At 45.4% G+C, this 22,564-nt stretch overlaps 1 protein-coding gene across 1 annotated transcript; it reads left to right on the forward strand.

Moving 5' to 3' along the window:
* The first annotated feature begins 3,886 nt into the window (after window positions 1-3,886).
* On the forward strand, window positions 3,887-13,873 carry RPAIN (RPA interacting protein). The gene is made up of 7 exons (XM_082244257.1): window positions 3,887-3,997; window positions 4,154-4,342; window positions 10,276-10,348; window positions 10,423-10,534; window positions 10,617-10,680; window positions 11,397-11,537; window positions 13,716-13,873. Exons 1-7 carry the CDS (start codon window positions 3,923-3,925, stop codon window positions 13,743-13,745), a joined length of 684 nt encoding a protein of 227 aa, XP_082100383.1. The 5' UTR covers window positions 3,887-3,922; the 3' UTR covers window positions 13,746-13,873.
* The last annotated feature ends 8,691 nt before the right edge of the window (window positions 13,874-22,564 follow it).

The following is a 22,564-nucleotide window of genomic DNA, read 5'->3' on the forward strand; positions in this document are numbered from 1 at the left end:
AACACTTTTTCCCCCTCAAATAGAGCTTTCTTTTGGTGGTATTTAATCACCTCTGCGGTTTTTATTTTTTGGACTATAAACAAAAAAAAAAGACTGACAATTTTGAAAAAAAAATAATAATTTGTTACTTTCTGCTATACAGCATATGCAATAAAAAAAATTGAAAAAAAAAAATCAAATTTCTTCATAAATTTAGGCCAATATGCATTCTGCTACATATTTTTGGTAAAAATAAAATCCCAATAAGCGTAAATTGATTGGTTTGCGCAAAGGTTATAGCGTCTACAAATTATGGGATTTTTTTATTACTTGTAATGGTGGCGATCTGCGACTATTAGCAGAACTCGGACATTCTGACACTTTTTGGGGACCAATGACACTAATACAGTGATCAGTGGTAAAAAAATTTGCACTTTAACTGTACTAATGACACTGGCTGGAAAGAGGTTAACACCAGGAGCAATTAACCGGTTGCCGACTGCCGCACGACTATATACTGCGGCGGTCAGCCCTGGCCATACAGAGTGACGTATGGATACGTCACTCGCCTGTCACTGACTTGAGAGCCAATTGCGGGCGGGCGCGCGCCCGCCGAGGCTCGTTCACTGACAAGTCAGTGCGTGTGAACGGCGGACCCGATGTCCGCCGGTCACACTACGATCGCTCCGGTGAAGGGAGAAAGGCGGATCGGCTTATGTAAACAAGCCGCCCGTCATTCTCCCTGGTGTAAAAATGAAGATCAGACGGTTCTACTATGTAGGACCGTTGATCTTTGTTTTTACACCAATAGCAATGTCCCTATACAGTTAGAATCACGCCCCTAGGACACACTTAACCCCTCCCTCTCCAATACATTTAACCCCTTCCCTGCCAGTGTCATTTTTGCAGTAACAGTGCATATGTATAGCACTGATTACTGCAGTAATGTCACTGGTAACCCCAAAAGTGTCAAAAATGTCAGTCAAGGGTCCGATCTGTCCGCCGCAATGTCGCAGTACCGAAAAAAAAATTGCAGATCGCCGCCATTACGCGTTAAGAAAAAAAACACCAAAAATGACAAAAATCTTTCCCTTTGTTAGTAAACGCGATAACTTTTGCGCAAACCAATCAAAATACGCTTTTTGCGATTTTTTTTACCAAACATATGTAGCATAAAACAAATTGGCCGAAAATTTTAAAAAATTTAGATTTTTACATTTTTTTTGGGGGGAATTTCATATAAAAATGTGAAAAATATTGTTATTTTTGCAAAATTGACGCTCTTTTTTTGTTTATAGCGCATGATCAAAAAATCGCACAGGTGATCAAATACCACCAAAAGAAAGCTCTGTTTGTAGGGAAAAAAAGACGTCAAATTCGTTTAGGTACAGCGTCGCACGACCGCGCAATTGTCCGTTAAAGTCACGCAGTAAAAAATCGCAAAAAAAACCCTGGTCTTTTAGCAGCCAAATCCTCCGGGGCTTAAGTGGTTAAAGGGTTTGCAAGAATCCAAACACAGGTGGACCGCTCTAGGTAGAGTATGATTCAGGTGCAGGTCGGATCTGCCATCCAGATGAATCATTAAACATAGAAAAAAGGTGGAGTGTGGTCACCTTTTTTCTATGTTTGGTAAATAAAGGGTTTACTGTGCCAAGCCAATGCTTTACTTACTGTGTGAGTTGCTTTTACTAGTCCCTTCCCTCTTGTCAGAATGGCGATCTGCTTTGTTTACATGGAGCAGACAATTGCCCCCTGAGCAGACAATTGCTGGGCAGGAGGGATTCCCTTGTCAGCACTGTCTGTGTTGATAGAGGAATTTAGCAAATTTCTTTTCTGCAACCTCTGGTTGCAGGAAATACATTTGCACTGTGTATGGCTGGCCTAAAGCTCAACATCACCTGGAATGCAGGTTTCCCACACCGCGTTCTGATGTGAATAGGCACTAAACGTCCCATCGTCCACCGCAGTACAGGGACTGCAGTTCTCAATGGAGCACAATAGTGGTGATGTCCCCACACTTGTAGATCATTGATGACAGCTGGAGGAATAGTCTGCAGGAGCAGAGCTTTGCACCAGCCATCCACTGATTTTGAGTCCAATGCTTGGCGATCTCCACTGCAAAATAAATGAACATTTATTTTAACCACTTGCCGACCAGTCACGTTGACTGTACTGCGGCAAAGTGGCTCGTTATCGTCTGGCGACATAGACCTACATCACCAGACATTCCCCTCTCTCTGAGTCTCGCTCCCGCTGTATTCAGTTACAGCAGGAGTCGGGCCAGGGGAGGAGCGGCGGTGATCACCGCTGCTCTTCCCCGATCGTCGGGGATCTAGTTAGTGGGCCCTGAGGACCGGAGTTGAGGACCACTGTCCTAAGTGACAGGCAGGGTCAGATTGCAGGGTTCAGCGTAGCTGAACCTGCGATCTGTCCCTGTGTCACTTATGCCCCATACACACGTGCAGATTATCTGAAGACTTTTGTCTGCAGACTTACCTTTTCTATGTAGTGCAAGGGCCTGCCGGATTGCATTCAAATTGAAAGTGTTTAGGTTTGACCTCATATTATATGGTTTTGGTAAATCTGCAGACAAAAGTCTTCAGATAATCTGCACGTGTGTACGGGGCATCAGTCACCTCCCCCTACACACGTTAGTAAGCACCAGGCAAACATTAACCCCTCCCTCTCCAATAAAAATTAACACCTTCCCTGCCAGTGTCATTTTTACAGTGACAGTGCATATGTATAGCACTGATTACTGTAGTAATGTCACTGGTACCCCCAAAAGTGTCAAAAATGTCAGTCAAGGGTCCAATCTGTCCGCCGCAATGTCGCAGTCCCGCAGAAAAAAATCGCAGATCGCCGCCATTACTCGTTAAAAAAAAACACCAAAAATGACAGAAATCTTTCCCGCAGTTTGTAAACGCAATAACTTTTGCGCAAACCAATCAAAATACGCTTATTGCAATTTTTTTTACCAAAAATATGTAGCAGAAAACAAATTGGCCTAAAATGATAAAAAATTTAGATTTTTACATTTTTTTGAGGGGGAATTTCATATAAAAAAATGTGAAAAATATAATTTTTTCAAAATTGTCGCTCTTTTTTTGTTTATAGCGCAAAAAGTAAAAATCGCACAGGTGATCAAATACCACCAAAAGAAAGCTCTGTTTGTGGGAAAAAAATGACATAAAGTTAATTTAAGTACAGCATTGCACGACCGCGCAATTGTCCGTTAAAGTAATGCAGTGCCGAATCGCAAAATATGGCCTGTCAGGAATGGGGTAAAACCTTCCTGTCAAAAAGCGGTTAAAAATACGCTCATTGATAATTTTTTTGTCAAAGACATGTAGCTAAATACATTGGCCTAAATATATGACAAAAATTTAATATATTGGATATTTTTTAACTGTCAAAGTAGAAAAAAATTGTTGTTTTTTTAAATTAATATCGCAAAAAATTAAAATTGCACAGGTGATCAAATACCACCAAAAGAAAGCTCTGTTTGTAGGGAAAAAAAGGACGTAAATTTCGTTTGGGTACGGCGTTGCATAGTGCCGAATCGCAAAAAAGTGGCCTGGACGTAAGACAGCAAAATCCTCCGGTGGTAAAGTGGTTAATTAATAGGGCTGTATTTATTCATTTTCTGCTCCTCAATGTTGGTGACAACAGGTCTACTTACTTAATCGAAAATGACAGTCATACTTGTGACTAGCAGCTTTCAAAATGACATGATTTACATTCAGAAGTCTCCCATACTGCTACAGCTTTATTTCTAGTATGTCTTCGATTTTTGGATTGCACATCTCTACGATACTAATCATCGCTCAGAAATGAAAACTACAACTCCCGGCATGCATTGCGTTGGCAGGCTGTCATCACGTGGGGCGGGCATTTAAATGGGAGTGGCTGGGCGCTGCAGCGTACTGGGTAGTAGAAGTGTATGATGGAGTCTGGGCAGAAGCATCGAGCCTTGTACAAGGGGACAACTCCACCATGGAAGGAGACCTACAGAAGGGTAATGTGATGGGGGAGCAGGGTGGGCTTGTCTCTTCTCCAGCCTAGTTTTATAGGCTGGAACCCGTTATGCATGGTTATAGTATGGTGATCAGGTGGCTTGGGATGTCATGTATGTTTTATTACTCAGCACTGTTACTTTTCTTTCTATTTTTAGAGGTGTGTGGAGAGACTGAAGAGCAACCGCTCTAAACTTCTGGATAAGTTCCGACAAGTGGGGGAGAGAGTGAATGGAGGCATTGGAGGATCCTTCCTGGTGCAGGAGGTGATGGAAGAAGAATGGAGAGCCATGCAGGCCAGTGGTGGCAGCTTTTCCTCTTTATGGAGACAGGAGAACTTATCACAGGTAATGGGGTGAGGAGGGTAGAAGTGAGCACTACTGGGTAAACCTTCTGTTTAGAACTCTAAACAGTGATCCAATGTATCATTTACATTGTATCATTCATATGCAGGTCAGAAGTTGTGAGCCCTTGGCTTTTTTTTTATTGCTAATTTTTTTTCCAACCCCTCTATGCTGGCTTGTGCTCCACTATATGTAATTATGTATGTCCTCATCGGCACATCCAGCATTGATTCATTGTGATCTGCTGCACGCCAGGTCCCCAACTGCCATCTTCCTTCGTCTGCTTATTAGGAGCCTGCTATATCTTCCTGCTTTTCCATGCCAGTCCCCTGCTGATGTGGAGCAGGGTCCTTCCTCCTCCAGCATCTCCTTAGCTGATGCCTCCTGGGATATGATGTGGGTTGTGGGTATCCCAGGAGGGTGTTGGCCCTTTCACCTAGATGAGAATTGGGGCAGGGTGAACTGTGTAACAAGGGGGGGGGGGGGGGGTGCTGCTTTTTCAGGTAACCGCTTCCCTGTGGCCCTTTTTAAAGGGGTCTTTACATCATAGAGGTGGGGCAGACTTCCCCAATTGGAACTACTGGTAACTGGCTGTCCCTCCCAGCTCCTGATGATAACAAGAGACCAGTAGATGTCTGTGACCACTCGGCCACTGTGCTGGGAGCATGCTTTTAGCACAGAAACCTTGGCTGCCACAGACAAATATGTGCAGCCTATGGGTGTTAAAGCTCACTCTTGTCGCCAAACGCTATGTGGTTGGTAGGAGGATAAAGAGGGGGAAGGTTACGATGTTGGAAGGGGGTATTTTGTCATGAAGGTCTGCTTTACTTCACTATTAACCCTAGCTGACTCCTTCCACTTTTCCCCTTCATGAACAGGCCATTTTTTGTGATACGGCACTGTTCTTTTAACTGACAATTGCATTGTCGTGCGACACTACACAAATTAAAATTTTTCCCACAAATAGAGCTTTCTTTTAGTGGTATTTCTATCACCTCTGGTTTTTATTTTTTTTTGCTTTTAACAACAAAAAAAAAATAACATTTTGAAGAGAAATTTATTTTCTGCTATAAACCAACCCAATAAAAAAAAAAAAAAAAAAAAAAAAATTTTATCAATATGTATTCTGAAACATAATTTTGTTAAACTCATATATTAAATGGTTTGTTATAGCATCTACTAATAATAATAATAATAATAATAATACATTTTTTTTCTTACTAGTAATGGTAGCGATCAGCAACCTAAAGCGGGACTGCGATATTGCAGCGGACTTTCGGGACACTGCCACTTTTGACACTGGGGACCAGTGACACTAATACAGTGATCATTGATAAAAATGTACACTGACTGGGAAGGGGTTAACATCCGGGGCGATCAAAGGGTTAAATCTGTGCTTTACTACAGTGGGGGAGGTGCCTGTGATATGAAAAGGCAGGGATCGGTGCCTCTGCTTAGCAGGGACACTTGATCAATGGCTTCTGTAATGGCAGAACGGTGATCTGCCTTGTTTACATAGCAGACATCCAGTCAGCCGTACCCGCCAATTGACCCCCTGCGGTGTGATCATTGCAGGGGCGTGCACCAAACCCAGAAGTGTCACATCAAGTACTAGGTACGTGATCCGACAAGAGTGGCTGCCCTGCTGCAGAAAATGTATGCTGGACAGCCCACAAGGACTATATATATATATATATATATATATATATATAATTAGTACTTCTAGCTTTGCTCTCCTGAACATGATTCATGTTTGGATCACTCTTTGGAGAGCATGTGACGGGTAGTGAGGAGGCATTGTATTGCCTTCTCACCACCTGCTTTAACCCCTTGCACTACCCTGCTTCACCCATGTTCACAGAACTGACCCATTGACTTGAAAACGACGGGGGGTATAATTCCTGCTACAAAGCCAACTCCATTTGAGTCACTTTATGTGGCAACTGTATGAGGGGATTTCCCTAGCATTAAAAAAGGATGCTCTTATGTACACGGATAAAATGAGGGGGGAAGAAAAAAAAACTGATATTGGTTTTAAGTTTCCAACTTTTAGACTAATTTAACCTTTTTTTTCTTTGTGTAACAAATTTTAAATATATGCACAAATGACAAAAAGCGTTTTTACCTTTTGAAAATGTATATGAGAAATAAGTGTGCTGTCAAAGTCTTCACTTGTGTGGACAAAAACAGTGGCTACATAACCCAAAACATTCAAAAACAAGTAAGGCCCCTTTCACACATGCGGACCATTCAGACCCGCCTGTCAGTTTTTCAGGCGGATCTAAACGGATTCCCCATGCATCTCTAGGGGGCAGCAGATGTCAGCGGAGACATCTCTGCTGACATCCGATCCGATCCTGTCCGTCAAATCCGGACAGATAGAAACCCTATTTTCCATCAGTCTGGTGGATCGGTGTAACGCTCCTGCGTTTTACGTATGATGTGGATTTTCAGCTGCAGAAATATTCCACTTCAGTAGTCATGTAGAGAAACGCTGAGACACCAATCCCAACTCTCAATGACTAATGTGTGGATGATCTCAATTCAGCAAGTAAATACACACACTCAAGATGTTTCCTAGATTGACTTATGTATATAGTAACACAGTGATGATAGGCTGAAGAGACAGGTTGGGTAGAGATGGTAGATGACAGACACTTGAAAGGAAATGTTCTTGAAAGTAAGATAGTAGCAGATGGGATGCAGATAGGTTTAGCAATCATGTATGGTAGCAGATGATAGAGTAGCAGGTGGACATACAAGAGAGATCAACCCAGTGCAAGAACAGGTGGTAGTAGGCTCAAGAGCTAGCAATCTTAGATAATGCAGATGTAGTAATAGTCCTTAGTATGCAGAGCTAGATAGTGTAAGCTTTAGTATAAAGGTTATAGAGGTTTCCCCTGTGGGGTACTTATCACTAATAGCAATGTAGCAGAGGAGAGGTTCGGCAAGAGCGGATGATCCGGTAGCGGGATACAGGGATCAGCGCAGCGTGGTTCCGACAGCAAGGTATGCTTGCAAGCATGAGAGCTTCAAGACAGGTTAGCATCAAGGCACAAAGCAGTTTGAACGAACACATGTGAGTGAGAGCCGGCGATCTAAATAGCCATCCAGTCCGGCGCTCAGTGATGACAGCATCAGTCTTAAAGGTGTATGCGCACCTTACCAAAAGAGAATGGTGGGGAGCATACACTTATGAAAGAGTAATTGGGGTACCCAAAGGTACCAGAACATTACAATCGGATAAGAACGGACAGGCGGTCCATTCTCATCCGATCTCCCCATAGAGGACAGCAGGGATCTGACACCTCAGCGGAGCTGTCATCCACCTGCTCAGCAGGGATCGGTGGATTGATCCCCCGCTGAGCAGAAAACGGAACGGACGGGTGTGAAAGGGGCCTAACACAAGATAATTTGCCAATAAAATCTCTCAAAGAAAAAATAGGTGTGCTAACTAAATGGGAATAAAGACTGCTGCAACAAAATAAACCCTCAACTGGGTGCAAGAAAATGTATATAAGAAATGTGTGCTGTCAAAAAAAAAAAAAAGATAGTCTTCACCTGTGTGGCTACATAACCCAAAACATTCAAAAAACCAGTAACACAAGATAATGTGCCAATAAAATCTCTGCAGATATATAAAAACACAAACTCTTCAAGCAGTGATTAAATATTAAAAAAAGCAATGGAATTGTTTGGAATCTGAAAAACAATAGTGAATAAAAAAAAAAAAAAATTGTCCCTCAAGCTGGTAAATCGCCCAAAGTCTGATTGTGAAACCAAGGGACAATATTGACTTACCAGCTTGAGGGACAATTTTTTTTTTTTTTTTTTTCCCCCCAGTCTTCCTCTTTCCAATGTCTGTCCTTTTTCCCATCTTAATCTTTTCCTTTTGTTGGCCAGTCTCAGATATGGCTTTTTCTTTGCCACTCTGCCTAGGACGGCATCCTGGAGTCGCTTCTTCACTGTGGACGTTGAGACTGGCATTTGTGGGTACCATTTAATGAAGCTGCCAGTTGAGGACCTGTGAGGCGTCTTTCTCAAACTAGACTCTAATGTACTTGTACTCTTGCTTATTTGTGCACCGGGGCCTCCCACTTCTTTCTATTCTGGTTAGAGCCCTGTTTGTGCTGTTCCGTGAAAGGAGTAGTACACACCGTTGTACAAAATCTTCAGTGTCTTGGCAATTTCTCGCATGGAATAGCCTTCATTTCTCAGATCAAGAAGACTGTAGAGTTTCAGGAAAGTTCTTTTTCTGGTCATTTTGAGAGTATAATCGAATCCACAAATGCTGATGCTCCAGATACTAAACTAGCTCAAAGGAAGGCCGGTTTGTTAGCTTCTGTAATCAGCACAACAGTTTTAAGCTGTGCTAACATAATTGCTCAAGGGTTTTGTAATAAATTAGCATTTTAACACTATTAGCTAACACAATGTACCATTAGAACACAGGAGTGATGGTTGCTGGAAATGGGCCTCTGTACACCTATGTAGATATTCCATTAAAAATAAGATGTTTCCAGCTAGTATAGTCATTTACCACATTAACACCAGATGCCTTTTTAAAACCAGATCTTACATTGTAAAAATAGCAGCGATCTCATCACTGTGCTGTACATGTGCAGAGCAGTGCTGTGGGAGGTGCCCAGCTGGTCCACCTACTACAGACTGCCTGCAGAAAACTACATGTGGGGGTGGGGACCAGACCAGTCACCCTGCAAAGGGAAAGAGCAGCAGTGACTGGTCTTTATTGCTAGAAGCTCCATGACACAGGCAAAGTTACACACTAGAATACTGCAGATTTGGAAGAAATGCACAAAGCACACCAAAGATTTAAGTAAGGATACAAACAATGAATGTACTTGGACAATGTTTGTTTAGCCTATAGTTTAGCTTTAAAATAGTTGTAAAACCTTTCATGTACCCAGTCAATATGACCTTTATCAAGGAGGAGACCAATCTTAAAGTTTTACCTGTTCATCTGCAGTCATCTATTCTTTGTATATGGTGTGTTACTCTCACACTACCATTTGTGTCTTACAGTAAAAAGTTGGTTTGGCTGCTGCTGGAACTCTATAGCTTATCCACAGCTATTGAACAAGATAGAATGATGGGTAAAATAATGCTGCGCTGCCAGTTTAGTGATCCAATATCCTATATACCAAAGTGCAGTGATTCAACAAACATTTAAAATAGGATGCTCTAACACCAATACAGTTTCATACATCCCGCTACAATAAAATCCAAGTGCATATAAATCACTTAAAATGGCCAAGTGCACCATGCAAAAAATGTAGATTCAAGAGGCAAATGTTAATTCATTCCAAATATTCACAAATGGAAACATACAAGAATAGTCCATATTGTGTATCCCTTCACTGTTTGATTAATGAGTGTCCATATATAGTTATTTCCTTCATCCAGGTGACACCACTGTGTGCTCTCTAGCCTCACCTGAATTTTGCTTAAAATAAGCCTGTAGTAATGTCTCCCTGTTGGGATTGCTGTGTATCCAGCTAGCCTCTAGATGTCGTCTGTACTATTTCCCAATGGTCTATTCTCTGTGATGGTAATGGGAACTCTTGGAGACTTCTAGGGGTCCTCTTGCTATGTGGTTCAGGGTTAAGTTGTATAAAAGATACTTGTGATGTAGTAAGTTTAGAAAAATTTATTAAAAATAAGCTGCTGGAACTTGCATTAAAAACCATGATGTCTGTGAAATCGCCCCTGAAGTCGGACTGGAATGCTGGCTTTAAATCGTGAGTTCAGCTGAACCTGCACAATTTCAAAACCGCCCCAGTGTGATCCTGGGAAAAGGCCTGCCATGAGGTGGCCTGACCCTTTGCAGCACGTAAAATTGTGCTGTAACATAGGGGCTATATAGATGAGAGGGCTCAAGTGGTAATGCTTTTCATGTGTTTTTTTTTTTTTTTTAGGCACTGGGCATTTTACAGGATCCGGATGAGTTGGTAACATTGGAGGAAATCAGACAGGAACTTCTTTTAGAAGGTACAGTTGATTAATTCTGTGGTTTAATGTGTGAATGCAGTGGATTCGATGTTAATGTAACACTTTGCTTCCAGAGCAGGCAATGGTTTCAGAAATCGAAAGCATTCTTCAGTTTGAGGATGACTGTCTGGATTCTGTTGTAGGGATGAGTGCTGAAAACCTCATTGTGTGCCCTGTCTGTAATCGGTATGTATTTCTTGACTAGTATTCTGTTTATCAAGATCAATATCTTCTATATAACAGGAATGTGTATTAATGTCTTTTTCAGGAGTTACCTAACCGTAACAAGTTGCTTTGTCTTATGCCAGTGTGGTGTATACATCAATTGTAAGGTAAGGATTATGGATAGACAGCTCTAATGCATGCAGTCCTCCTTCACTAGAAGGCTTTATAGGACCTTGTGTGAGTTTGAAATGTGCCCTAGGTAGCTTATTAGCTGTGGGGTTGTCATGGTGCACCTTGCAGCACTGTATGTGTTAAATTGATTTCATGGGAATGTAACCTTGGGTCTTTCATTGCTGCACTCACTAATGGAAAATACTAGTCACTTGGATGTCCCTTTTTTTTAGGATACCCTAACAAGTATACAGATCAGGTGTTCTGTATACTTGCTACTTTCTGCACCCTTAGGCCCCTTTCACACATAGGAGTCCGTTGGCGGACTTGTTTTTCTCAGTGGGGGGTCGATTTAAGAACCCCCCCCCCGCTGAGCAGGCGGATGGCAGCTGTGTCTCCACTGTGTTTGGAGACACAGCTGTCAGGTCCCTGCTGTTCTCTATGGGGGTTTCCATCCGTCCAGATTTTGACGGATCCGATGTCAGCGGAGATGTCTGAAAAATGGACAGGCGGATCTGAATGGTCCGTCTGTGTGAAAAGGGCCTTAGGCTGTTTTTGTCTAGGAATTGTCAGGTCAGTGCAGTTTAAAGGACTGTAATACTAGCATGTAAATCCTTGCAAATGCTCCTAAATATTTTGTTTTAGCTTTCAATTCATTCTGATCGGTGTTGGCTATATGTTAGTAGGTGTCCCCATTTTTGTTTTGTTGCAGTCTCAAGGCATGAACAGTGAAAAGCTGCAATCCTTACTTGAGCTAAACCTGTCTGCACATGCAAACAGCTGTTCTGAGTATCCAGTGTTTTCAGTTGTCCTAGATGCTGAAGGAGTATCCAGTTTATTTATGAGTTGCACTGTAAGTATACATTGTAGTCCAAGCTGAAATATACTGTATGTTCATGTGAAATATTGCATATGCATTGTTTGAAGCACAAACTTGGATCTGGAGTATAGAAGGGTTACATCCCTATCAAGTTATATTTTTGCTGTTGGCTCCCTGTTGAGGAATATCACTTCCTGCTCTGGAGATGCAACAGGAAATGAGAATCTCTCAAATTAATTCCCATTTTCCAGTGTTTGTCATGTCGTTTTTTTTATTTATTTTTTTATCCCTTCATAAAGAGGACCGGTTGCTGTCCATTACTGTTACAAGGGATGTTTACACTCCTTGTGATGCAATAAGTGATAACATTTTAAAGCACCCGGTCCCCTCATGCAGAAGTGAACGCATACCCAAGTCTCACCCGCATATGTATACAGTGGTTTAAAACCACACGTGCAGTATCACTGCGATTGTTGGAGTGAGAGCTATAATCCTAGCACTAGTGTAACTCTAAACGTGTAACAGTTAAAATTTTTTAAAGCGTTGCCAATGGAGATTAAGTACTGTAGTTTGCTGCCAATCCACATGTTGGGTATCAATTTACTTGGCATAACCTAATCTTTCAAAACCTACAAAAAAATTGGACTAACTTTTTTTTTTTTTTTTTTTACCGTTTTCAGCTGCAGAATTGAACATGTCGCAATAAAGACAAGTGTAACATGTTCCCAAAGGTGAACTTATCCTAATCCCTATAATAAGGGAAGAATTGAAACTGCTTTTTTTTTAAAAAAAAACAGGGTTCCTTCTGGTTTTTTTTTTTTTTTTTTTTTTTTTTGAGGGTGCCTTGGCAAAATGCCTAAAAAAAAAAAAAAAAAAAAGTGTAGAAATAAGTGGATCAAGTCTGCTTTTTGTTACACAAAGCTACATGTCTTCAATGTTCAACTTTACAGCCTTAGGGCTCTTTCACATGGTCCGCCTCCACAGGCGGATCCGTGTTGCTCAGCGGGGATCGATCCGCAATCCCCGCTGAGCCAGGCGGATGACAGCTCCGTCTCCGCTTGCAGAGCGGAGAGGGAGGTGTCTCAGCACCCGCTGCCCTCTATGGGGGATCGGAGGAGAGCGGACCGCCTGTCCGCTCTCATCAGATCCGATCCGATTACTGAACAGATGGAAAAATAGGGTTTCCATCCGTCCAGATTTCAGCACAGGATCGGATGCGGGTGTCAGCGGAGGTGTCTCTGCTGACACCCGCTGCCCCATAGAGCTGCATGGAGGATCTGATCAGATCTGCCTAAAAAACTGACAGGCGGATCTGATCGGACCGCCCGTGTGAAAGAGCCCTAAGGCACCATGCAGGCCAGCTGTCAACACCTAACGACCACAGATTTCTTCAGTTAAGGAGTACATTGGGCACCTGCACAGCATCTTTGACCCCTCTCCATCAGAACTGGGATCTGGTAGCTCTGTAGGGGTGAGAAAATATGGTAAAAAAAAAATGCTGGAATACTGGTCAGTACTAGTGCACAAAAGTTTATTTGCTTTGTTAAAAAAAAAAAAAAATCACCATTTTAAAGGATTAGTTCACTTTATAAAAAAATGCACTTTTTTTTTTAAATTATTTTTTGCAGGTAAAATGTTTCTCGTTGCTGAAGCCTGTAAAACATTGCACCAGTGATCAGCAGATTGATGGTGCCATGCAGGTCTCCTACGGATCTGTCAGTGTATCGGCTTGCTCATGCCTTGTACAAGGAAGCCTATACATGCTGACAGGAAGAGAGAATGAACTACTACAGCACAGTGGTAGTCCATTGAAAACGACAAGCCGACAGCTGCAAAGACCTTGTCGTTTTCCATTTTCAGAGGACTGAATGAGTGGCTTGGCTGATGGGGAGGGGCAGTTTATGCCTTTTTTTAAATCCTTTGACACATTCACTGCAAATCTGCCCCCAAGTGAAAATATACATTCACTGCAGATGAATCCATTCCTCATTTCATACATGCAAAAGTAATATGACTGCAATGAATATTTTTTGGTCAATTTCATTCACTACTTAAATATTAACCCCTTTATGTGTGGGTTCATATGGCTTTTAACAGTTCAAAGTTTTACTGTAGAATGCCAAAACTGGCTTTGGCCACAAAGTAAATTTCCATTTTTCCCAGCATGTCTATTTTATTTTAACTCATCGTGCCCCCCTTTTTTCTTTTTAGGTGTGCGATGCAATGGCAGTCATAATCTAGACCGAAATGTGACTTCATGTGGCGTCCACTGAAGATTATAGCTTCAAAGTCTTTTTATATGTACAGTTTACTTTTTGTAACTTATTGTAAATATCTTTTAAAGAGTATAAATAAAGTAGATTGCGTAACTGGTTTTCAGGCCATTTTGTTAATGGGGAGACAAGTGTTTTAAAGTATATCAGAACCCAAGAACAAAAAAGCTTAGTGCTGCCAACTGTGTCAAAGAAACAAGCATTCCCCTGGCCTTACTTGGTTCCCCCTTCACAAAGTAAGAAGCAGGCAGAGGTATACAATTCCACTCCTTCCTACCTTAAGCCTTTTAGTGGTGTGCTCCACCTGATCTGCCACCTCCATCCTGCTAGCTGACTTCTGGAGTCTAACTGATGGCAGAAATAGACTCCAAGGGCCTGGCTCCTGTCCATTGGTGTGAGATCCTGGCGTGGCAGTGTGGATTCTGCCGCAATGACTGAATGCATCTCCCGCAACCTGAATTCCAGGTAGGTGCGAGACACTGACTGCTTTTTTTCTAAGATAACAGCCTTGCCCCTTACACCAATACCTGTGCGATTGCCAGAATAGTCAGTGAAACCATGCCAGAAATTACAGCAATATCTGCATCTATTACAACTGCGTGCTGGTAAAGAAACCTGGCCCTGCTATAAGAGCCTCCCTGCAGGAGCAAGGTACCTCCCCAGTAAAGCAAAAAACAGCTGGGATAGGATTTAGCTAGAGCCCCCATAACCTCCACCAGTGGCTTCTTCACCCAGTACGAAGGTACCATTGGGACAAAAGGAGTTTTGAGGGAGTCCCCACTCCAAGGCCCATTAAACCACCTTGGGAGGACCGGGGTAACAGTTCCTTCCCAGGGTCATTGCCCCTGTTGTAAGAGGTCTGTACCTGGAGGCCCCTGCCACCTAACATTTAGGCATTAAAGAAAAAGCAAAATATTTTATGATCCTGTCTGGCTGGAGGAAGCACATAAAACTGACTGTTTTTGTTTGGATAATGAGTCAGGGAGCTGAGGACGTTTATGTGCCCAAATGAATTGGATGAATAGGGAGTACTTTCTTTAAAATATTGAGAGGGTATCTCTATCGGCAGGGCTTGAAAAAGGTAGAGATTTTGGCAAGATAACACATTTTAAGGAGACTCCATCTACCAACGATGAGTGCAGGGAAGTGAAGTTCAAATTTCCAGAAAATCTGGAGCCAATGTGTCTCAAAGTATTTCAGGCCTGAATCTGTCCAGCTGAGCTTGGAAATTTGATTTTAAGGTCTGGAGAAGAAAAGGAGGAACTCTACCCCCCCCCCCCATGGCTTTAGATTTACTAAAATTGTTTTTTTCTTCAGGGTTGATGGTGATCCATAGATTTCAAATTCATGAAGGGGTTTTGGGAATACTACTGGATTAATACATGGGGGGGGGGGGGGGGGGGAAAGCATGTCGGTGTACGCTGAGATTTTATGCTGTACACCTCCAAGTCAACCCTGTGATGGCTGGGATTAGGCTGATTTTAAAGAGGAAAGGGTTCTAGAGAGAAGTCAAACAGAAGAGGGGGAAGGAGTCAGAAAACTCTATTAGTCTTAACTTGAGCTGGCGCAGTGGAGTATATTTTAGCTATCCAATGTGACATGTTGTCTCCCAGGTCAGTAATGCACAGAACTGAACAAATCTCCAGTTCACCTGATCAAATGCTTTCTCTGCCGCTGTCCCTCGAAATACGCCTGGAGTATGTGCTAAATCTTTTTATTTTTTTTAAATCCACTTTGACCATACAGAGTGTATTGTTCTCTTGGTGATTTTTCCTAAAAAGTTGGCACTGTTGCACTAAACCAGATTGTACTCCTAAGGGCCCATTACACGTATGCACACACATTCTCTTCCTATCATATACTTGCCAATGCAATAAAGCACATGCTTGCATTGAAGGGTCAGGGGTGTTTGGGAAGTGCTGTTTCGAAAGCAGCTGTAATGTATCAAACTGAATGCTTATGTGGAGCTAGTCACAGAACTGATGGTGGCAGTTTTGTAAAATGAAAGTGATGGCTTCCTTTTCCTTTTTGTGAACTTGCGTTAGAACCTGCACCAGTTCCCCCCCCCCCCCCCCAAAGGTGCCAAATGCAATTTAGATGGTGGCTGCTTTATGTCCCTCCCTGATAGAAGCTTTTACATATGAGTCTGCATTCCAACTCCCTCAACCACAAGTTTATCTACCTTCTGTGACCCAACTCTGTCCTTATAACAAGTCCCTGCCCTTGGAGGGTGTTAAAGTACTGTTTCAGCTGCAACAGGCTTCTTGAGTCACTTGTATCTTTACATACCCCAAATAAAAACCCTCCAGAACCAATCTGTGACTGAGCTAAATAGTATACAACCAAACCCCAAAAGAGGGGCGGGGGCGGCGACTGTCAGAGGACTCAGAGAAAGGAATTTTACAGGTAAGATTTTACAAAAATTCCGTTTTCTCTTACGTCCTCCGACAGACGCCGCCTCTTCATATTAGTCACATATGGGGACGTCCCAAAGCAGTGCAAACATGAGGGGTGGGAAACGCATCCGCGCCGAAAGGCAACGCAGTCTCCGCATCAAAGAAAGGAACCTTACCAAAGGAAGGAAACCAGCTGGGCAACAGCAAAAAACAAGTGCTCAACAGGAGCAACAACCCAGGAAAAGACAAAAAAACCAGGGGATACAAAACTTATCCCAACAGCCAGGAGTCCCCAACAAGGGACCCTAGGGAACAGCCGCACTAAGAACCTTGCGGCCAAAGGAAGCATCCGCCGATGCCTGAACATCTACTTTGTAGAATTTTGTGAAAGTGTGCACGGTCGACCAAGTCGCCGCCTTACACACCTGGGCTACAGAAGCCCCATGACGACAGGCCCAAGACGTACTCAGAGATCTAGTAGAGTGCGCCTTCACCGGCACATGGGGAACCTTCCCCTGTAGGCCTGTTCAATGTTCTGCCTGATCCATTTGGCGATGGTAGAGGCCGAAGCCGCCATGCCCTTCCGAGGACCCTCTGGAAGAACAAACAAGGAGTCCGTCTTTCGAAAAGACTCAGTCGATTTAAGGTAAACCCTTATCGCCCGAACAACATCCAGAGAATGCAATCTCACCTCCTTTGGATGTTTAGGCTTCGCGCACAACGAAGGCAAGACAATATCCTCATTAAGATGGAATTCCGAAACTCGTTTCGGAAGAAACGAAGGATTAGGTCGCAAGACCACCTTATCCAAATGAATAACCAGGTACGGAGACTTGCAGGACAAAGCCGCCAGCTCCGACACTCTGCGAGCCGAAGTGATCGCCACCAAAAAGGCGACCTTTTTGGACAACATAGACAACGAGATCTCCCTGATCTGTTCAAAAGGAGCACGTTGTAACACAGAACGAGATTCAAGTCCCAAGGGGGCAGAGGATCCCGCCTAGGGGGGACCAGATGCCGCACACCCTGAACAAAGGTGCCAACCAAGGAGTTGGAAGCCTCGGGACGTTGAAACAGAACGGCCAGTGCAGACACCTGACCCTTTATCGTAGCCAGCGCCAAACGCTGATCAACACCCGTTTGAAGGAAAGACAGCACACGGGAAACCGAGTACGTGCGGGGTGAAAACCCCCTGGACTCACACCAGGCAAAATAGGCCTTCCAAGTACGGTAATAAACCTTCCCCGAGGAAGACTTCCTCGCGTTGATTAAAGTATGAACGACCTCCGGAGAGAGACCCCTCTCCTTCAGGACCTCGGTCTCAACAGCCAGGCCGTCAAAGCCAGCGACTGTAAAGCAGGATGGTATATCGGTCCTTGAGACAGTAGATCGTCTCGAAGAGGCAGACGCCACGGGGCGTCGACCACCAGATTCACGAGGTCTGCGTACCAGGACCGGCGAGGCCAGTCCGGTGCCACAAGAATCACCGTGCTGCGTTCCGAGTGTAACCTGCGAAGGAACCTGGACAGCAACTGAATCGGTGGAAACGCGTACATCAGCCTGTACTGATGCCACGGGGCCACTAACGCGTCCGACGCGTCTGCCCGAGGGTCGCGCGTCCTTGCCACGAACCTCTTCACCTTGTTGTTGAGACACGCGAACAGGTCCACATCTGGAAGACCCCACTTCGCGCACAACATCTGGAAGACAGCCGGGTGGAGAGACCATTCCCCCTGATCCAGGGTCTGGCGACTCAGATAGTCCGCCTGCCAGTTCTCCACCCCCGGAATGTGAACCGCCGTTATCGCCGGGACATGAGTCTCGGCCCAAGACAGAATGTCGGCCACTTCTCGAGCCGCTCGGGCACTCCTGGTGCCCCCTTGGTGGTTGATGTAGGCCACCGCCGTGGCATTGTCCGTCTGCACCCGAACCGGGCAGCCCTGCAGCCGGTCCGTCCAGCGATGAAGACAGAGACTTATCGCGCGCAGTTCCAGAATGTTGATCGGAAGGGAAGACTCCCCCTCCCACCAAGTCCCCTGGGCGGACAGAACGCCCAGAACTCCACCCCAGCCCGACAGGCTGGCATCCGTGGTGATTACCGTCCACGAGATCGGACGAAACGACTTGCCCCCGGACACCAACGGGGACTGGAGCCACCACAGAAGGTTTTCTCTGGTGCGATGACTCAACGAGATTTGAAGATCCAGAGATTGAGGTCGCCCGTCCCACCTGGACAGGATCTCCGCCTGGAGACCCCGCGTGTGAAACTGGGCGAATGGAATCGCCTCGAAGGCCGAGACCATCAATCCCAGACATCTCATGCACGTCCGCAGAGACGAGTGCGGAACGTCCCTGAGGGACCTGACTTCCTCCTGGAGAGTCCTGAGTTTGTCTTCCGGCAGGAAGACCTTCGCCTGCACAGAGTCCAGAATCATTCCCAGATAGGGAAGGCGAACCGACGGACTCAGTGTCGACTTTGGAAAATTTATCGTCCAACCAAACTCCTGCAGAGTTTTCATCGTGACAGACAGGTCCTTCTCCAGACCCTGGCTGGTCGCAGACCGAACCAGAATGTCGTCCAGATACCCCAGGACAGAAACGCCCTGGGCCCTCAATAATGCCAGAACCGGTGCAAGCACCTTGGTGAAGACCCGTGGAGCCGAGGCGAGACCAAAGGGCAACGCCACGAACTGGTAGTGATCCTCCGCAATGGCAAATCGGAAGGTATCTCTGGTGACCCTCGAAAATGGGGATGTGAAGATACGCATCCTTCAAATCGATGGAGGCCATGAATTCCCCTGGAACCAGGGGACCCGGAACTTGCGAACCCGCACAGAGCGGTTCAGAGCCTTCAAGTCCAGAATTGGACGAACCTTGCCCTCCTTTCTGGGCACGGTGAACAGATTGGAATAAAACCCCCGAAACCTGTCCCGATGAGGCACCGGAACCACCACTCCCTGAGCCCTCAGGTCCCGCACCGCCAGGTGCAGGTCCCGCAAGCGCTCTGGAGACAGTTGAAGATTTGAGGGAAAAAATCTGCTCTCCGGCCGAGAGAGAAACTCGATCTTGTAACCAGATCGAACGATTTCCTGAACCCATCTGTCCCGCACACGGGCCAACCAGGGCTGAAGAAAACCGAGCAAGCGTCCCCCCACCCCAAAACTGGGTGAGGGCGCCCCTTCAGGCCGAACTGTTATGGGCTGCAGATCCGGATTGGCCGGACTTCTGTTTACCAGACCAGGGCTTCTTCTGAGAGCCTTGACCTTTGAACGGTTTGCCCTTGTAGTGCGGCCGAAAGGCACGAAAGGACCCCTGAGGGGGCCGAAAATTAGCATGCTTCTTCCCAGAAGCCCCCTTAGCCTTGGGGAAATGGGGCAAGAGAGTGCTCTTACCCCCGGTGATCCCCTTAATCAACACATCCAGGGACTCCCCAAAAAAGGCGAGACCCATCATAAGGTAGATTGGCCAAGGTCTTACGTGAAGATTGGTCCACCGACCAACATTTTAACCAAACCAGGCGGCGAGACAACACCGCCACGCTGTGCACACGTGCAGCCAACGGAACCAGGTCCAGGTCCGCATCACACAGATACATGACACCCTGGTGGATTTGATCCACCATATCCAGGGTCGCCGGCGAGGCCGAGTCGGCCACTAGGACGCGCCTAAGCATCTGCGTCCAACTTGCGATCGCCTGGGCCGCCATGAGAGAAGCAAACAGAGCCTTAAGCATAGAACCCGTAACAGAATAAGTATGACGGGCAAGAGACTCCAGTCTCCTATCCGTGGCATCACGGAACACAGGGGAATCCTCTGCAGGAATCGCAGTGGCTTTGTTCAAAACCGCAATTGCGTGATCCACTGGGGGAGGCACACACCACCTTTCATCAGTGGAAGGCGAAAAAGGATAACGCAGCTTGAATCTACTTGGTACCGCAAAAGGTTTGCGCAGATTGCGCCATTGATCCTTAACAGCGCGCTGAAAATCATCATTGCAGGGAAAAACCTGCGGCGTCCTGCGTTTTCTCTGCGTCCCATAAGCCGCCAAGGCAGCGGAGGGACACACTTCGTCCTGCAAACGCAGCGTTTGCTTCATGGAAGCAATCAACTCATCCATGATTGCAAGCTCTTCAGGCGAGCCAGGGGGAGAATTATCAACCCCCTCAACTTCAGCCTCCACCTCAGACCCCACTAGATCAAGAGAGGAGCGGGACCCCGATAAGGAGGCCCCCGCCAAAACAGCCCCATCACCTTCACCCTCAGAATCAGAGGAAAGAGCAACTCTGGGCCTTTTAGTAGATTGAGCAGCCACCAGCATCTGCACCTGAGCAGCAAGGCCAGCCACAATAGTGGCTAAATCCCCCCCTGGGGGGGAAACAGCGGTCCCCTGGCTTTCCACCAATGCTGTAGGAAATTTGCCCTCCTGAGAATCCATTGCCCCTGTAATGCCAGACAACAAAGGGTTAACTGCCCCTTTTAAGCAAGCGCAGCCCACCGCACCACACTCAAGCACAATAAGACCCCCACAGGGAATATGCAAACTGAACACAGGCAATGGATAGCAAGAACAGAAGGATAAAACCTGAGGAGACCCTCGCCGCTGCTGCTGCCTCGATCGGTGTTCCTGGAAAGAGGAAGTGATGCTGCCAGGGCGCTCTATGTAAGCCTATGGAGGCTACAAGAAAATGGCCGCCATGCATGTAAAACATGCGGCCGGAGCGAGTGTAGGCAAAATGGCGTCGTTTGGCGCCAAAACCGCCGCTCCACAGTGCATTAAAACACACATTACATTCCAAAATCAGAATACATGTCAGATCGCCGCAGCGATCGCTGTATATGCCCAAACATGCCAAAAAAACATGCCCCACAGCACACAGCTTCTCACACTGACCAGTCTGACACACACAGTGTCATACAGCTCCCCCCCCCCCCCCTGCAGCCCACAGCATGCAGCCGAGAGATAGGGAGACAAGCAGTGTGAATAGAGGCAGGTTACACAGTCCCAGACTGACACCCCCCCAGACAGACAGGTCCCCACATAAATACACTTACCTCATATGGCGTGGGGGACCCGCACAGGCGAACAAGCCGCTGCACATGAGGCAGGGAGAGTCGCATTCAAGACGCACACAATGGGGGTTAAGAAACCGCACAGCGTCCAGTGAGGTAGCCACCTCACCAATCATCCCTGCACCGAACAGGGATGGGTCGTTCACTGTGCCAGGAGCGTTACCTGGCTGAACGCTCGATGGCAGACTGGGAAGCCACTGACCCACGACCTGCGACCAGGGGGATCAGCCCGAGACCCAGTCCGCATGATCCTCTTCATCCGAAGAACTAACTAACGCTGACAAAATAACAGCTAAGTAAAGGTAGAGAGAAAACTCAAACAAAATTCTAAAAAGAAGAAAGAGTCTGGGACAGAAAGTCCCAGCACAGAGAGAGCCAGCCACTCCTGACAAGCTAGACATTAAAACTGAGATATGGTTGCAGGAAGTAGGAGGGTATTGACTGAGGGGACCACCCCTTGAGGGTGGGATATGTTAAAAGCTTTATTGTTAACATATTCTGTTGCCTAGCTACTCCTTCGGAGCAAAGTCTAATACCCCATATGTGACGAATATGAAGAGGCGGCGACTGTCGGAGGACGTAAGAGAAAAAGTAAATTGTGTGGGGAAAAGAGTATTATTTAGCATCAATTAACAAGGCTTGGCTAAAGAACTGTAAGTTGCTTTTTTTTTTTTCCTGGCATTAAGCACAGGTTTACATTGAGGCTGTTTTGAAATCATGCAAGTTCAGTTGAACTCACACAATTTCAAGTCATTTCAGTCCGAATTGGTGTGTCGCACAGTGCCATATCCAGCAATTTGCTCTTTGACATGTTAAATCAGACCAATGTGGGCTTAGAGTGTTAAATCAGACCAATGTGGGCTTAGAGTGCTACAGGCACAGCTTCCCAATATCTTTCCACAACTGCTTGGATTTGCCTGCATACTTTGCAGCTTCTCCTCTGTTTCTATATTCAATTTCTAAGGACTACATATCCCATGCTGTCTGTAAGCAATGTTTCCAGTAATAACTCCTAGTATCAGCACTACTGTAGTTCAGAAGGCAGGCTCTTTGAAATGTGTTGCACAGCAAAGCCTACTCCCAGGGCATAGTGAATACAAGTCAGAGTTCAAGGAAGTAAATGTGCGGTGATATTCAAAGTAAGTTTACAAACTTCAAGATCATTCAGAGTTCCAGGTGTAGGCAGAAGTAATTGAAATACAATGTAGAAGCTAATGATTTTGCATTAACATACACTTGAGCCAAAAAACATCTCCTGCTCTGCTGAAACTTTTCCCTGTAATTTACTTTGCACTAGGGCAGACCCTAAGGTTCTCAGTCA

Source organism: Pelophylax lessonae, assembly GCF_965119305.1.
Source record: "Pelophylax lessonae genome assembly, chromosome: 2".
NCBI classification, from domain to species: Eukaryota; Metazoa; Chordata; class Amphibia; order Anura; family Ranidae; genus Pelophylax; species Pelophylax lessonae.

Excerpts from the sequence above, each read along its gene's own strand:
- RPAIN (XM_082244257.1), top strand. The coding sequence starts at position 3,923 with ATGATGGAGTCTGGGCAGAAGCATCGAGCCTTGTACAAGGGGACAACT. Across the intron at positions 4,343-10,275 it reads GACAGGAGAACTTATCACAG|GCACTGGGCATTTTACAGGA; the intron begins GTAATGGGGTGA and ends TTTTTTTTTTAG. Across the intron at positions 11,538-13,715 it reads GTTTATTTATGAGTTGCACT|GTGTGCGATGCAATGGCAGT; the intron begins GTAAGTATACAT and ends TTTTCTTTTTAG.